The 18,369-nt window shown below is 43.7% G+C and overlaps 1 protein-coding gene across 3 annotated transcripts in view; it reads right to left on the bottom strand.

Moving 5' to 3' along the window:
- Nucleotides 1–295: 295 nt before the first annotated feature.
- The window catches only part of PTPRJ (protein tyrosine phosphatase receptor type J), a 72,418-nt gene continuing 54,344 nt past the window's right edge, over nt 296–18,369 (bottom strand). For 2 of the 3 annotated variants that reach the window (XM_031653426.1, XM_009186067.4), the window contains 9 exons: nt 18,273–18,281; nt 18,087–18,174; nt 16,122–16,212; nt 14,129–14,202; nt 13,884–14,018; nt 9,644–9,763; nt 6,048–6,208; nt 5,154–5,289; nt 296–2,401 (listed from right to left, as the gene is read on the bottom strand). In XM_031653426.1, the coding sequence (XP_031509286.1) occupies nt 2,243–2,401; nt 5,154–5,289; nt 6,048–6,208; nt 9,644–9,763; nt 13,884–14,018; nt 14,129–14,202; nt 16,122–16,212; nt 18,087–18,174; nt 18,273–18,281 (973 nt within the window). In that variant the 3' untranslated portion in view covers nt 296–2,242. Of the gene's footprint in view, nt 2,402–5,153; nt 5,290–6,047; nt 6,209–8,703; nt 9,512–9,643; nt 9,764–13,883; nt 14,019–14,128; nt 14,203–16,121; nt 16,213–18,086; nt 18,175–18,272; nt 18,282–18,369 lie in introns of those variants that run through there. The other variant, XM_031653427.1, reaches the window with a different exon arrangement.

Consider the following 18,369-nt stretch of genomic DNA (forward strand, 5'->3'; position numbering starts at 1 on the left):
GATTTGCCAGCCATCACAATGGTTTCAGACACATTGGAGGGGAGAGGACCACAGCCCACAGAACTGCTGCCTGAACAGGGACCTATGAATGAAGTACCGACTGCTCCGAGATCTGCATGAGTTGGAGGCAGGCGGGTGTGAAGGTGTGGGAGGAATCCGCCCACGCCCAGCTTCATGCAACGCCCCAAGGACAGCGTGGCTTCCCTGATTCACACCTACTGAGCCAAGGCCCCCTCTGAAGTTAGGTCAAGAGGGCCCGCCCTAGCCTGGCTAACTCATTCCTTTGAGGACCCGATACTCAATGAACTGCTTACTACCAAAAAAAATGCAAAGGATTCAGCAAAAAGTGCAATTTCCATTTGAGAAGTAAGATTCTCCCCAAAACATGACACCACCTTTTCATCCTTTCAGTACCTCAAAGGGAAAGGGAAATAAAAGGCATACAGCACTAACCCTCTGAACTACAGCCAGGGTGTTAAAAAGTGTGGTTCACCCTTTAGAACCCTAAAAGACCCATTAACACGTCCAGTCAGTTATCAAAGTGCCAGTGAGGTGAGGGGCGTGGCAGAGTCAGGAGGGACCAGGAGGCTGGAAGAGCCCGCTCCCATTCTCAACAGGACACACCTGTCCTGTTTACAGCAGGACGCATTACTGTGGAAACAGCCACAGGACTCCAGGGACTTGGTTATTCCTTCATAAAACCTTGTCAACTTCATTGCCTATTGGAGGTTAAACTCAAAACTTCTTCAAAATATAACCTGAGCCACAATATAAAATAAAAAAGAAGAAAAAAATCTTTTCATGTTAATGCCTTAAGAAGTTTACAGATTATGTACCAATAAAATAAATCCACATAAATTCTGAAATTCTTGGTGGACACACACCTGAAGCAAAAAAAAAAATTAATCTACATTTTAAAAATCAAAGTAATTACAGCAGCAGTATAGTGAAAAGAGGTTTTAAAAATAATAATTACATCTTTGATACAAATTCAAACTTTGTACACCTCAATTCATAGGAATGACTGTTTTTAAGAGCTTAGTATATATATATATATATATACAGTAGATTCCGATATGTGTCACGGCAGAGAGAGACAAAAGCCAGTGGACTTCGGGGAAGGAGGGATTAATCTGATGCTGAATTCACGCTGAAGTGTTCACAGATTGCCACGCTTCTGAACATACACACACACATACACACGGACACAGACACTTAAAATGCCAACCTGAGTAAAACGTTACTAAAAACCTAGAACATCATGAATCACTAAGTCACATATTGCACCTTTAAATAATCCTTCATACCAAATACAGACATGAGAAAAAGGATAATACAGGGACAGGAAAAGGATTTCTGTCACTGTAGGATTCCTCTGCTTCTCCCATTCCCACCCACAGAAATTCTCAAGGTGATATTTGAGTCGCCATTCTCACCCAACCAATGGGCTGAAAATGTTGCCAACAGAAGAGTCTTTGGAGAAAACTGGGAGGGAAAAAGGAAGAAAAAATGGAGCACAAATGTACAGGGGGCAGGGGACGTGGGGTCAGGGCAAAGAGGCCTCCCCTGATCAAATGAGAACAGAAATGTTACAGAGGAGGCAAACCTCTGATGCTAAACTACTGTTTAAATATTCCGTATATTCCAATTATGAGATTCAGTACAAAAATATAGATCTCTACTGAGTTTTGCCTGTGGAAGCATAATTCAGAAAAGGCACATGTTCAAATAGAAAACTCATTCGGAAGAGGCGCCACGTACCCCTCCCTGCGCAACCATCATCCACAATTAGGTATTTTCCATCGGCTAGATTCCAAGATACAGTAGGTAAAAATAGACCTCTGATACTTAAAATATATTCAACCCAACACAATCCTGGCTTTAGCATGTGAACCATATAAAATAGTCTTTTTTAAAAAAGAAATTGTTTTGGAAAAAAAATCATAGCTCCCTTTTCCTGGTTTTCCACAATCCTCAAGGGGGGGAAAAAAAAAAAAAGAAAAGTGACCTCATCCCATTGGTCATCAGGAATGCAGGTGATTTGCTCCCCACCCATCCACAGCCCCCGACAGCCCCAATTTGTCATCTGTCACGTGCAGCTTCATGCCCTCAAAATTAGTTCTCACAAAACAGAACAAAGAATTAAGATATTAGACATATAAAAACATGTCGACATCGGGGCCTGTGCCTTCGCTGTGGGTGCGACGGTCTGGTTCACTCCAGAAAGGTTTCTCCTTTGGAATTAGGCGATGTAACCATTGGTCTTTCCGAACGTGGTCACGGGCGCCAGGTTTTCATAGATTGTCATTGCAGTTGTGTTCTGGTAGATGAGATCTACTTTGGAGTCTTTCTGGGATCTGACAATATCCAAAACACACTGATTGAGGAAAACATACTGGTCCTGATAGAAAAAGGAAAGAGAGAGACAGAAAATGAACACGGGTCCCAGAAATGAGCACCCAAAATTATTTTCAAACAGGTAATTCCCCGGCGCCACTCCCAAACCCCATCCACCCAACAGCAAACGGTTCAGGTGAACGTGTTTTGAGACATAACAGCACTGCAGTGAAATCTGAAATCACAGAAGCAAGATGTCCATCGTCGAAGATTCTCAACCAGAAGAGCACACGCCACACCTCCCCTCCCCAAGGAGAAATGCCACAGTCTCGGGGAAGGGCACCGGAAGGAGGAAATGTAGAGGAAAGAAGGCACACGCACATTCGAACAATCAAATGTCCAACAAGATGGCCTTGGCTAGTGAGGCTGTGCAGGGTAAGAATCAACTGTTATGCCCAACCGAGGAGCGAGGTTAAAAGGAGATGATCAGGTGGAGCTGGACGAGGACTACCCTTCAGGCAAGTATATCAGAATCTGCGGGTAGTGATGAAAAAAAGGGGAAATGGGGGTATAAGCTGACACAGAAAAATATCCATGATACTGTAAGAGGAGGAAAAAAAAACACAGAGAAGCAACATATATAAAACAGGATCTGGCCGGGCGTGGTGGCTCATGCCCATAATCCCAGCACTTTGGGAGGCCGAGGCAGGTAGATCGGCTCAGGTTAGGAGTTCGAGATCAGCCTGGCCAACATGGTGAAACCCTGTCTCTACTAAAAATACAAAAATTTGCTGGGCATGGTGGTACATGCCTGTAATCCCAGCTACTCAGGAGGCTGAGGCAGGAGAATCGCTGGAACCCAGGAGGTGGAGGTTACAGTGAGCCGAGATGGTGCCACTGCACTCCAGCCTGGGTGACAGAGCGAGACTCCATCTCAAAAAAAAAAAAACGGATCCAATTTTTTCAAAGTGCTGTGTGTCTGTGTGTGTGTGTGTGTGTCTGTGTGTGTGTGTCTGTGTGTGTGTGTGTTTGTGTGTGTGTGTGTGTGTCTGTGTGTGTGTGTGTGTGTGTGTTTACAGATGTACGTCAAGAGCCTTATAAAGATGGACACCAAACTATAAACATCGGCTACCTCCAGGAAGCAGGACTGGGAAAGGAAGAGTAAGAGAAAAATATATTGAGGCCGGGCACGGTGGCTCATGCCTATAATCCCAGCACTCTGAGGGGCCGAGGAAGGCGGATCACGAGGTCAGGAGATCAAGACCAGCCTGGCCAACATGGTGAAACCCCGTCTCTACTAAAATACAAAAAAAATTAGCCAGGTGTGGTGGCACGCGCCTGTAGTCCCAGCTACTCGGGAGGCTGAGGCAGAGGAATCGCTTGAACCCAGGAGGCAGAGGCTGCAGTGAGCCAAGATCACACCACTGCACTCCAGCCCGGTGACAGAGCAAGAATCCGTCTCAAAAATAAAAATAAAAAGAGAGAGAGAGAGAAATATGTTGTCAAATGCTTTCATATGAATAAGTATTGTTTTGAAAATATAAAAAAGATTAGACTCTAGTAGCAGGGATAAGAGTTCTGTGTTTCTCAAAAAAGGATAAAAGATTGAGAAATACTACTTTATATAATCATAGCAGAAAAAAGACAATCTGTCTTTTGACCAACACAGGAGGTGAATTTCACTCTTTCCACAACAACCATCAAGCTCACCCCAGAGCACACAATGTACCCAGGCATCTAGAACATTCCCTGCTAGACTCAAAAACACAGCATATATTCATAGAGTTCTAAATCGGTACAGGACGATAGCCTGATACAAAATTAATATTCTGCTCTCATCCTGGTCAAGGAACATTCACCCCTTTGAGGAAAGCAACTTTGCAATATGTTCTCTGTTGAAAACATGCCTCAAAAACACTGCTTCTCAGTAACATTTTGGGTAAAACCAAATCCAACAGTAGTACAGAAATTATACCGTAGATATTAAGCATTCCTTTTCTTCACTGGTCAGCCACCCTTCTGTAGCTATGATAATTGATATTCTTTTAAATGTACAAGTCTGAGTGAGGATAAATTGCTGTATTAACATTTAAGCGGCATTATGATATGTCACATCATTAATGTTTGATGAGTTTGTTTCCTTAGCTTATTTTAAAGATGGTTAGATCTTAGAAACAAAGAATGGAAAATACCAGTTTTATGAGTTTAAAACCCAGAAGCCAAAGTTCAAAGATGTCCCAAGATTATTTAATGAGTCAGAGGCAGCAAGGTAAAGAATCCTGACACTATCTCTGGTTGTAGTTCCATTACTGACATCAGTACTACTGTCACTTGTACTGGGTAACTTAATTCCAAGTCAGCTTAGAGTCTGCAAAGAAATCCAGTGTTAGTTCACAGCCAAGAGCCAGAAAGATCTGGAAGGGTGACATATTTTAACACGAGTGCATGATACAATGCAACCTTTTAAAAATGGAGGGAAAGGGCCAGGCGCAGTGGCTCACGCCTGTAATTCCAGCACTTCGGGAGGCTAAGGCAGGCAGATCACTTGACGTCAGGAGTTCGAGACTACCCTGGCCAACATGGAGAAACCCCGTCTCTACTAAAAATACAAAAATATAGCTGGGCATGGTGTGCACGCCTGAAATCCCAGCTACTTGGGAGGCGGAGGCAGGAGAATCGCTTGAACCCAGGAGGCAGAGGTTGCAGTGAGACGAGATCACGTCACTGCACCCCAGCCTGGGCGACAGAGCGAGACTCCATCTCAAAAACAAAAAAGAGGGGAAGGGTGGAATGTCAAATACAGATCTTGACCTCACCTCTGTCTGCACCATTAAAGGCCTATGCATTCGAAGGTCATACACAATCCCATACACATCCACGGTGTTCTCATTCTCTATCTGGTAGATGAGACGATCAATGGCAATGAAAGTGCCCGTCCTTCCGACCCCAGCACTGAGAGAAAAGAGAAATAAGCCTATTACAGTGGGTTTCCTCAACTGCAAGCCTCTTAGAGTTCCTCATTTGTACATACATCTTGCTTTCCTTCACTGTCACACTTTGAGGGCAATGTGCAGGATCAGTACACATTTGCTCAGGTGAAGCCTCAGCAAGTCAGACAGCACTAGCTTGGGACTGGGGCCTAAGTCCCAAACTCACATTTGAGTCAAATGCCACATATACAACCCCTTGCTCGAGCTTCTTCAATCTCAGTCCCATTCAAGTTGCCACCATAACCTAGGATGGCATGTTTCATCGATTTATTCCCCACTGGGCAACAGAGCCCCTCCTGTCTTCTGTCCTAAATTAATTCCTTTAGCTTCCAAACTAACTTCTTGTTAGGCGTTGGCAAACTTTTTCAGTAAAGGGCCAGAGAGTAAACATCTTAAGCTCTGCAAACCATATGGTCTCTTTCTGCCGTTGTAGCAGAAAAGCAACCATAAACAATATATAAATAAATGGGCATGCTGTGTTCCTAGAAAATGTTGTTTACAAAAACAGCAGCTGACCAGATTTGATCCATGGGTTACAGTTTGCCAACCCCTGTTTTGGAAGTTCAGGTTTTAGGGAGTAAGTCCATGGTTGCTTATCCAAACCCTTTCCTGAATTCGTACATGCCTATTACATTCCCTCTTAGGCTTTGCTTATGTAAAGTGCTGATAAATATATAATAACATTGGAAATCTGTCGCACATGACGTGCCATCTGCATACCTGCAATGCACCAGAATCGGCGATTCGGGAGGACTCTGCTTCATGTAGTCACGAACGAGGTACCGGAAGTTGATGAGCAGGTCAGTGGTGTCCGGAACACCATGGTCTGGCCAGGAGGTGAAATGGAACTGTCTCAGAGGGTGACTTTCACTTGTCTGGATCTAAAAGCCCAGAAAATGAGTTAGATCCAGACAGAAAGGCCGCCTAACAACATCAAAAAGGCAGGGGAAATCAAGCACAGCCTGAGTAGTAACCGGGAGTTGTAATGACTAAAAATGAAACTTCACATTTGCACAGCAGCTGATAAAGTGCTTGCTCATCAAACCCTCACAATATGCCCAAGAAGGAGAGTTTATTATCCCCGTTTAAAGATAAGGCAGCAGCGATTCAGAGAAGTGAAGTCATTTCCCCCACACTGATTTTAGATGCAACAGAAGTCCCTTATCCTCCAGTTCTGCGTTCAGATCCTTCCCTTCCTGACACAGCTGCCTGTCAATAATGAACTCACCTCCTTAGAACTTCATGAGCCCCATCCCCGAGCCCCCCTGGGAATGTCACTGACCATAAAACCAAAAATAATTTACTCAAATACACCATGATAATCAGTGCCTTCTGGGCAAGAATGGCCTCATAATTCACTATGCCCCCTAGAGAAGCGAATAAAGTGACAGGTCACTGGCAAGCACCATGCAAGTATTTAGAATTGGAGAGAGCTGAGAAAGGACTCCCCCAAAAAACCATCCATTTCAACATCTGAAAGACAATAGAGCTCATTATTACACAGACTGGTTCCCTACCTCACTCCAAAGCATATACCTTGAAGCCCAGAAGCCCACCACAGCTGGGGCGGGTCCTGTCCCTGACTCAGCTGTACTCGTTATGCCCATACCAGGGAATGACCATACCCATGTGACCTACATCCGCGCCGCAGGCATTTCCATCTCCTTTATGACAGCTGCCCTTTGACACTCATTTTTTTTCAAATGTATATTCATGATAAGAACAATAAATCTGCAGTATTCAAAATTTGGAAAACAGCAGGAAACAAAGATAGAGTGAGGGGAGAGGTGCTAGAAGACCTCATCACAGATAAAGTTAACATTCACAAATGTAACCAGAAGTACTGATCCGAAGTCAGAAACCAGCTGTGAGAGATGGAGGTGGGGGAAGGGGAAGAAAAAAGGAGGGAGAGGGAGAGGGGAGGGGAAAGGGAGTGGGAGTGGGGAAGGGGAGAAGGAGGGGGAGAGGAAGAGGGGGAAGTGCGGAGGGTTATACTTAGCATTATCTTTGTGGAGGGCCGAAGGGGCTCGGGTTAGGGGTGGTAGTCAAAAGGAAACCATTAGCTCTGTAATGTTCTCAGTTTTCTAAAGGAAAATGTATTCATGCATTTTGTATAATTAAAAAATAACATGGTACTAAATGCCATATGGTGTCCTGGATCAGCTCCTGGAACAAAAGAAGGCTTTAGTGGAAAAACATGAAATTGGAATAAAGTCTGGAGTTTAGTTAATAAAAAATAATCATCATAGTAATAGCAATTTTAAAAAATGATGTGGACGACTCCACCCAAAATGCCCCTCCACAAAGCTAAGCCCCAAGCAGCGGAGGCAACCAAGGAGAAGCCAGTCGGTTCAAATGAGCAAAATCTATAGAAATAAGCATGACAGGCCAAGCACAGTGGCTCACGCCTGTAATCCTAACACTCTGGGAGGCCGAGGCAGGCAGATCACAAGTCAGGAGTTCAAGACCAGCCTGGCCAATATGGTGAAACCCCGTCTCTACTAAAAATTCAAAAAAAAATTAGCTGGGTGTGGTGGCAGGTACCTGTAGTCCCAGCTACTCAGGAGGCTGAGGCAGGGGAATTATTTGGACCCGGGAGGCGGAGTTTGTAGTGAGCTGAGATCACACTACTGCACTCCAGCCTGGATGACAGAGCGAGACTCTGGAAGGGAAGGGGAAGGGGAAGGGGAAGGGGAAGGGGAACGGGAAGGGGAAGGGGAAGGGGAACGGGAAGGGGAAGGGGAAGGGGAAGGGAAGGAATAAACACGACATTTTTCTACTACTGTGAGCTGCATTATTTAGGTGGCCAGATCAGTGAATGGTAACAGCTTTGATGGCATCTCCAGAGGAGGAACTGAAATATTGAGGCCAGATCCTTTGAGACACAGCAATTAGTAAAGAATTAGTACTTAATATACTATACTTTATCCATGACTTATGGAATCTTCAAGAATAATCTCATAAACTAGACCCTAACCCATCAACCCCAAAACGCACCCAAAAGATTCAAGATTCAACTCCAATGAATCTACTTTCCAGCTTTCCTTTTATGCACTACTCATAATATGCATAAATTTTCATCTCCTAGAATGTTTCTCTTACATTACATCCTACCATGTCCCCATGGTAATTATATAGTCTACCCATCCATTGTTTTTCTTTTTTCTTTCTTTCTTTTTTATTTTTTATTTTTTTTTTTTGAGACAGGGTCTTGCTTTGTCACCCAGGCTGGAGCACAGCGGGCACAATCACTGCAGCCTCGACCTCCTGGGCTCAAGCCATCCTCCTACCTCAGCCTTCCGAGTAGCTGGGACTACAGGTGTATGCCAGCACACCTGGCTAATTTTCGGGTTTTGTTTTGCTTTGTTTTTGTAGAGACGGGGTTTCAGCATGTTGCCCAAGCTGGTCTCAAACCTGAGCTCAAGCGATCCTCCCACCTCATCCTCGCAGGCATGAACCACCACGCCTGGCCCATCATTTCTAACAACTGAATAATGATATTATAAGCAGGCGAGTCATAGTTGAGTTATCCATTCTACAAAAGCTAGATGTCTGCATGGTTTGCAAAGTTCTTCTCTATTATAAATAATGCTGAGACTCGTCTTTCTGAATAAGCCTTTTGTTGCATTTCAGATTATTTCCTTAGGATAGTCTCAGACTTCGAGCCAGCAAATCGAAGAGAACAGACATTTTTAGGCCTGTGATATAAACAGCAAAGAGTTACGCCAATGCACACACCCATCAACAGATACCAACGCTGCTTCATGGCACTGCCTCTATTTTCAAAGCATCCTTGTAAAAGGAAAAAGGCACATAAACTTGACTTCCTAGAATGCCTGCACAATTTAATTGGATTGGCTTTTGTAAATTTTGAGGGGAAGGGAGGCCATGTGCATAAGCCCTGGAATCCTATTAATGTAACTGTTATCAATTACTCCTAAGAGCAAGTAGCCGCTCCTGATGCCATATTTCTAACCAAATAATCCAAAAGGCTATGGTTTTTTCTATAAAATCTATGAGCAAGTCACCTGGAAGTGGAAAGAAAGGAAAGAGCTCCTGATGCAGAGCCATGCTCTTAAGATTCATTTTATTCAGCAATAACTTAGGAAATTCCCAAGAAAGTAAATTTCCCAGAAAAGTCAAGGGGTTGCCTTGGAGTATACATGCATATGGATTGTTCTGTTCTGAAAGGAAGGAAACAAAACATTTCTCACTGCATAGGAAAACATATGAGTTAATATCAACCTAAAACGTATCACCCCCAAATTAACATATGGTAATTACATGAGCTCGACTGATCCTGACTTCTTACTTACATTTTTCACTGTGAAATCTCTGATGGTCCATTCCGGAAGAACAATTTCTGATGTCATTGCCACAGTTATGTCTCCATAGTCCTGAGCCTGCTTGGAGGGCCAATACTCCTCACATTTGGTCTAGAACGAAATTGCATTTTTATAAGAAGACTCAGATCGTGCCATCTGCCATCACTAAAACCTCACAAGGGAGACTAGCTATTGAAAACTGGCATCAGAGACGGAATCAGACCTTCTAGTTGGGTTTTGTTTGACTCTTCGAATTGTTTTATTTTTTAGAGACAGGGTCTCACTATGCTGCCCAGGCTGGAGTGCAGTGGCTATTCACAAATGAGATTATGGCACACTACTGCCTCCAATTCCTGCACTCAAGCAATCCTCATGCCTCAGCCTCCCGAGTAGCTGGGTCTATGGGCACACCACAGCGCCTGTCAGAATTGTTTTTCTTATTTTAATTTACAATTCTTGCTAACTCTTAAAATTCCTCATAAAAATCCAGACTTATTTTCTCTTTAAAAATCAGATCTGCCTACACCAGGCCCAGCTTTCAGCATGAAAACTGATTTAGAGCAGAGCAGCAGCTGGTCCTTGACCTGGGACACCATCCCTATCCAGCTCCCTGTGCCCCTAGAGTCACCACTCCACAACTGTTCACTGACCTCATCCTCTCCCATAACCCCAGGCAGCTGGAAGAAAGGAGGACTTTTTCCCAAGGCTTTCAGATATACATTGGTTGCAATACAAATACACACACCAGTAAAGAAAATAAAATTAAATCATTCTGGGGTCTTTGATTTCTATAAAGTTGGTGGACAGATGTAAACAGAAATAACCAGGAAACGCCTGCTCTCCAAGAATATCTGAATCCCCATTTGGCAAAAGACGACACACAGACACACACGCTCTCAGCATTCTAAGGTGTGCTCTGCTGCTGGTAGTTTTCAAAGCTAATTGATTATCTGACTCACCTGAGAAGTCTGAGTTGTTTTGGGGTTTTGTTTTTTTGTTTGTTTGAGACACTCTCACTCTGTCATACAAGCTGGGGTACAGTGGCACGATCATGGCTCACTGCAGCCTCAACCTCTCCGGCTCAAGGGATCCTCCCACCTCAGCCTCCAGAGTAGCCTGGACTACAGGGATGTGCCACCACACCCAGCTATTTTGCATTTTTGTAGAGATGGGGATCTCACCATGTTGCCCAGGCTGCTCTTGAACTCCTGGCCTCAAGTGATCCTCCCGCCTCAGCCTCCCAAAGTGCTGAGATTACAGGCCTGAGCCTCTGTGCCTGGCCTTGTCATGTTTAAAAAGAGATGCCTGGGTTCTACCTCCAGAGATTCGGACTCTGGCTGCGGGATCTGTATTTCTTCAAAGACCCAGGTTCCGAAGAAAGGACCCAGGATCTGAATACACACTGGCAGGGAGTTGAGTCCCAGCTCAGCCTCTTACCAGGTGTATTTTTGTTTTTGCTGCTACCTTGTGGGCAAGTTCTTAACCTCTCCAAGGCTCAGTTCCCCCATCTATGAAATCGTAGTACTTCACAGGGTTGTTACAGGAAAGAAGTAACATATATGGAGAATCTAGTGCAGAAAATACACTCCCTTCCCCATTCACCCAGGGTCAGTAACACTCACTTCAATCTTGATTTTAGATGAACAAGACACCATTTAAATTCATCTTCATATTCTCCATTAATGTAATTATGTCATTTTTGTTTGTCTAACAGATAGATGTATAAGAATGCTTCATGTATAAGGCCCTGGGCTCAACAGTATTAAAAAATTCATTTGCATTCTTCTTTTTTTTTTTTTTTTTGAGACAGAGTCTTGCTCTGTTGCCTAGGCTGGAGTGCAGTGGTGCAATCTCGGCTCACTGCAACCTCCGCCTCCCGGGTTCAAGCCATTCTCCTGCCTCAGCCTCCCAAGTAGCTGGGATTACAGGCACGCACTACGACGCCTGGCTAATTTTTGTATTTTTAGTACAGATGGGTTTCGCCACATTGGCCAGGCTGGTCTCAAACTCCTGACCTCAGGTGGTCTGCCCGCCATGGCCTCCCAAAGTGCTGGGATTATAGCTATGAGCCACCACACCCAGCCTATCTACATTCATTTAAAAAACACTTTTGCTGGGCGTGGTGGCTCACGCCTGTAATCCCAGCACTTTGGGAGGCTGAGGCGGGTGGATCATAAGGTCAGGAGATCGAGACCATCCTGGCTAACACGGCGAAACCCCATCTCTACTAAAAACACAAAAAAATTAGCCGGGCGTGGTGGTGGGCGCCTGTAGTCCCAGCTACTCAGGAGGCTAAGGCAGGAGAATAGCGTGAACCCAGGAGGCGGAGCTTGCAGTTACCGAGATCACGCCACTGCACTCCAGCCTGGGTGACAGAGCAAGACTCTTGTCTCCAAAACACCAAACCAAAACAAAACAAAACAAAAAAACGCTTTTATTTCTACTATAGCCTATTCTCCTGATTCAACAAGAGGGTAAGGAGCCCACCCTCTATCACAAGCAACATGAGGATGGGCGTCATCTCTTACTGCTCTGTTATCTTTCCCTCCTCCATCCCCAGCCCCTAGCACAGGACCTTACATACACCAGGGGCTGGATAAACATCTGCTAGCCTACAATGAATTATAGAACTTTAAAAGAAATGATGCCTGATGGGCTCCCACTATCCCAGGGATAGCACCACTCCAAGTGTGCACCCTGGTGCCACAGCAGCAGAATCATCTGAAAACAGGCAGAAATGCAATTCCGAATTAGAAATTCTGAGGGTAGAACCACCCTCCTGGTGATTCTGATGGATGCTAAAGTTTGAGATCCACTGGCTTAAGGAATCAACTCCTATTCCTCAAACAATGAACCTACACTAAAAAACAACTCATAAAGCAAACTCATAAACAACTCATAAAAAAACAACTCATACACTAAAAAACAACATTAAGTCCCATTCCTAAGGCACAGCATTTTTTAGATTAGCATGTGTTTTTCAGTTCTCTTCACATCAATTTATGGAAATACAGAATTTTATTACTATAAAAAATCTTGGCCAGGCACGGTGGCTCACGCCTGTAATCCCAGCACTTTGGGAGGCTGAGGCAGGCGGAACACAAGGTCAGGAGATCGAGACCATCCTGGCCAACACAGTGAAACCCTGTCTCTACTAAAAATACAAAAAGTAGCTGTGCATGGTGGTGGGTGCCTATAATCCCAGCTACTCGGGAGGCTGAGGCAGGAGAATCGCTTGAACCAGGGAGTCAGAGGTTGCAAAAGCCAAGATTACACGACAGCACTCCAGCCTGGCGACAGAGTGAGACTCCATCTCCAAAAAAAAAAAAAAAAAAAAAAAAATATATATATATATATATATATATAATCTTTGATGGAAGCAGCAGAGGGATTTCAGGGCGTTACAGGAGAGAGGGGGCTGCTGAGGCTTATCCAGGGATAAGTCTGAGATTTTGCTTAAAGAAAGGGTTCCAGGCCAGGTGTGATGGCTCACGCCTATAATCCCAACACTTTCGGAGGCCAAGGAAGCAGGGTCACTTGAGGTCAGGAGTTTGAGACCCAGCCTGGGCAACACAGTGAGACCTTGCCTCCACTAAAAACAAGAAAAATTATCCAGGCATGTGGTGCACGCCTATAGTCCCAGCTACCCGGGAGGTTGAAGCAGGAGGCAGCCCACAAATTCAAAGCTGTAGTGAGCCATGATCACACCACTGCACTCCAGCCTGGCTGACAGAGGAGACCCTGTCTCAAAAAAAAAAAAAAAACCCGGGGGGGCTCAGTGCTCAACCTAAGTTTGAAAATCACCGAGCTGATGGAAACCCTCCTCTCACAGATGAAGATACCAGTTGCTTAGAGACATGATGGGCTTGTCCGTGTTCACGGGGCCAATGAAGGACACAGCCACACCGTCAACAGCATCTTGCACTAAGCCTGGGAGATTTTTCCACGGCACTAACCCGTTCCTGCTTACTAACTCCAGCCACGACGTAATAAATAGAAGACACTGATATTTGCCCACACAAAAAAGATAATGACAAAATTGTTTAAAGAATGTTTTTAAACGTTTCTCTTAAGGGGAAAAAAAGGCAGAAAACAAGCTTATAAGAATAAAGTGCTAATGTTCGAGGTTTTTTTCAAAGAAACAAGTGCTTTTTAAGATACCCTTCTGCCACAATAAAAAGCAATTAATTTAATGTAATTTTAAATTTCAAAAACCAAAAAACATACTTACTCTTCCCTGTTCAACACATTTGGTCAACATAATGATGGCATATACATTTTTCTCCCAAACCATACGCCAAAAATCTTTCAAAGTGTTCGGTAAAGGTCCTTGTGTGGCAATAAAATCTTTCTTGGAGTGGTAGCCCTAAAAATAGGAAACAACACATAGTCAACCTCAAAGAAACAGAAAGAAGCAAAGCGCTCTGAAGATTTCATCAAAACCGTCCAGTGCTGCGAGACCATCCCCCAACTTACAGGCATGTAGTTGGCATTGATGTAGTCGTCCGTTGAATGGGTCTGGACCGAAAGTTTGACACGGGAAATATCATCTGTGACATTAAAAGAGAAAAGGTCCGCATTATAAGCAAACGTTTTAGTAAAGCTGGACACAAAACAGAAAAAAAAAAATGAAATTCAAAATGGCAACACTGGGACTTGTGTCTTTGAAGATGCACAGCATGGCATTTCACATAGACCACCTCATTTAATCCTCATGGTCACTCTATGTGACCATGGCACAGAGCAGTCACACTATCACAGAGCAGAGCTAATGACTGGCATGGCCAGGATTTGAACCTGCAGCCTGACACCAGGGCCCAAGATCTTAACCACACCAGACGCCTTCCCACATAAAATGAACCTGTTACTATTAGCATCCTCAGGGGTCTACCATGAGCTCACATGAGGGAATATGGTAAACAATTTTATTTACTCCTCAAAACCACCCTACAAGCCTCTGCCCTGTTTCACAGATGAGGAAACTGAGGGTTATAGAGATTAAGTGACTTCTCCAAATCCATATATCTGGTGAGGGGCAGTCGAAATTCAAATCTAGTGCCCCTTCCACTAGGACAGGTTAAGTCCCTAGGTTAACCTTTCTACTCTGCCTCTAGCCTCTATTCTCATGCAAACAAGTTGTTATAAAAAGAGAGTACCAAGTTCAAGAATAAATTGAATGTATAAGACTACTATCAGTAGGAGGATCTAAAACACAGAATTATGTTTTATAAATATTATTGTCATCTCAAAAGCATACACACAAACTTGCCCAACCTAAGAGATGAAATAATAACCTTAGAACTGTGAGTGTCAGGCTGAGCCAGAAGCAGCACCACCTGAGTCTCCCTGCCTCTGATTGTACTACCTCACCCTCCTCTGGACAAAATAACATAGCAATGCTAAGTCCAGTACTGACCTGAGTCTCAGCCTAAAGACTTCCCAATAAAAACAATACCCAAACACCCACGTCCCAGCTCCCACTCCAGATCTGAGAATCTCCACAGACATTCACAAGAAGAGGCCGATAATCCCAAATTACCCTTAGAAGGGCAATACCCCCAGCCTAGTTTTAAAAGCATTTCCCTCAGAACATGGGCCAATATTCCTTGTCAAGTACAGGGAGATAAATGGAGAGAAAGAACCCAAGAACAATGCTGAATTTAAAAAGAACTTAATGTTTTAGTCCAGGAATGAAAAACACAGCTTCGAATAAAGACGATGATGTCCTGATGTAAAAATTATCTGCAAAGTCTATCAATTTCAGCTACATCAGAACATGGCTACAGTCTACTCATGCTCCTCTCTGTGCCCTAATCCCCACCCAAAAGAGAGATCACCATGAACTTTCGATGGAGAAGTATTTACATTTCATCTAATGGTTTGATGTAATAAATAATTCTCATTTTACACTCAATTTGCTGTTATCCCTGTTGACTAAGATGCAGACATTCCCAAAAACAGGAAATGAGCTAAATATAATTCATACTTAGCTATGGAATTCATTCAGCCCATGTGTCTGGACACAGAAAAGTGTGACTCCCTGTCTCGCTCTGCTCGCTTTCATTCCAGAATTATAGAATTGAAATAGTTGTGAGACAGAGGGGTTAAGAACACAGACTCTGGCCTTTTCCCTCAATAAGACAGACCTAGTACAAAGCCTAGTTTTCCCGACACTACCTGTGTAACCTTGGAAAGATCACCTAACCACTCTGTGCATTTTCCTTATCTGCGAAACAAATATTCTACTACCTACTTCATAAGGCTGTTGTGAGGATTAAATTAAAGATAATGTACCTAAATATAGTGCTTAGCACATAGTAGGTGAATAATGGATGGTTGTGGAAGTAGGTGACTAATGAATAGTTGTGGAAGTGGTTACTTAGGATCACTGATTCCCTCCCCTCTACAGTTAGAGATGTGATGGCCACTGACGGAAAACAGAGAAGATGCTGTGGATAAAATAACTTACAGGGCAGAACATTATTATAGCGATTCTTTCCTCTATTCTCAGCCAGTTCTGCTGCATATTTAGGCTGACTAATTCCAACAAGCTTCAGATCCTGAAAACAGAACAAATGAGGTGTTCATTTATTTAGTCTTCAAATATTATTCATATTTAGCATAGCATATGATAGTGAAACCAGCCCAACAGTCCCACAGACAAGTTGTTTTTGAATAAACATAGAAATTTATCCTTCTTCTATTAAAGCCTGTAACTTGTATTTGTTTTATCTGAGTTCCTTTCTCAGGAAAGGACCTTCAGGAAGTACCAAAGAACTGAAACTAGTCAGATCACTGTACCAGATGCCTCCTTGCCCTCCCTAGTTCCTGTTTTCTTACACATTGTTACATTTCTTTCCTGCTATATAAACCCCTGGTTTTAGTCAGTCAGGGAGACGGATTTGAGATTGAGCTCCCATCCTCTTGGCTGCAGCACCCGATTAAAGCTTTCTTCCCTGGCAATATTTGTTGTCTCAGTGATTGGCTTTCTGTAAAGGCAAGGAGCAGTACCTAGACCAAACCCGTGGTGTTTTGGTAACAACAAAACAAAGTAGAAATGTACAGGCAATATGGCTTAAATTGTGCCCCAAAAAGACATGTTGGATTTCTCACCCCTAATACCTATGAGTGGGATCTTATTTAGAAATAGGCTCTTTACCGATGTAAACAAATTAAAATGAGGTCATACTAGAATAGAGTGGGCCCTGAATCCCATATGACTGGTGTCCTTATAGGAGGAAAACAGACAAAGAGACATAGACACACGAAGGGAGATGGCCACGTGAACACAGAGGCAGACATGAGAGTGTCGCTGCCACAAAACTAAGGGACGCCTGGCACCCAGAAGCTGCAGAGGCAAGGAAGGATGCTGCCCAGAGGCTTAGGAGGGAGTGTGGCCCTGCCCACACCTTAATTTGGGATTGTGGCCTTTAGACAGTAAATTTCTGTTGTTTTCAACCTCCCAGTTTGTGGGGCTTTTTTATGGCAGCCTAGGAAACTAATACAAAGGTTAAAATATAGAAAAAAGGTTAAAATATAGGGAAAACTGCCTTCAAGCAGTTGCAACCTGGAGGAGAGGTGTACTGTACACAGAAAAAACTAACATTACAACAAGGCAGAATTAAAGAAATGCTGAATATTGATAACAAGCAACAGGGGAAACAAAGCAGTGTGAGTACACAGAACTCAAGTTCTCCTAATGGGATCCCAGAAAGCCCATGGAGGAGGCAGCATGTGCACTGTGCTGAGTGCTGAGCAGGATTTCAAGAGAGCAAAGGCAGAGATGCTGGACAGGGCAGCACATGAGGACGAGTGTGCATGGACACTCTGAGCAGGGCTAGTTCCTAGGCTGGTTGGAGCACAGCAGAGGGAACTGAAAGGCAGACACTGGCCAAGAAAGTCCTTGTGCAGGGCTTCATGTGAGCCTCACAAGCCACCCTAGGCCACACTGTCATCAAGCCCCAGACCTCTCCATGCCCATTTGGTTTCTTTCCAGCTCATATAGTTTCCTAAGTATTGTGGCTAATAGTTCCCTGACTTGAATTCCTAGTTTCTGTTAACAGTTTTCTAACTTTCAGGAAAAACAAGCCAATTTCTAAGGAAAGTGGCTGTGCTTCAGTCAGGAGTAGGCCAAGGTAGACATCCAGGACAGTATGACACAACAGGTTTGGAGCACAGGTGCACAACCCTGAGGTTATATAGCCATTTAATGTAACCTGTTTGGGTGAGTTCATACCTGGCTTTGAGCCACTATTACCTGTGAGCAATATAACTGCACTGCTGACTCTGTAGGAGACAGAATAAAGCCATGTCCCAACTGCCTACAGTCCCTCAAGTCCTTCAGCTACCTGCCACCCGTCCACCAACTCCCCTCGGACCCCAGCTTGGGTTAGAACCTGACACAATTAAAAACACAGTATTTACAGCAACGTACTTCATATTCCTCTGCGAACCCACAGTTGGAGTCGGCTTGCTGCTTCTTGAAGTAGGCCTCAAAATTCTCCACTCGGATTAACTTAGATCTAAGAAAACAAAACTTATCAGGATTTTTTACATTCAATGAAGTCCATATTCAATAGAAAAGTACAAGTTATTAAAAAAAAATAAAGAGATTACTCACTTTTTAGGTCTTCATGATAGAAAGGGAAAGAAAAAAATAAGCAATTAGAAAGACTCATTCATACTCTAGAGATGACAGTAAACAATCTTCCCAAAAC

Source organism: Papio anubis, chromosome 12 (genome assembly GCF_008728515.1).
Source record: "Papio anubis isolate 15944 chromosome 12, Panubis1.0, whole genome shotgun sequence".
Classification (NCBI taxonomy): domain Eukaryota; kingdom Metazoa; phylum Chordata; class Mammalia; order Primates; family Cercopithecidae; genus Papio; species Papio anubis.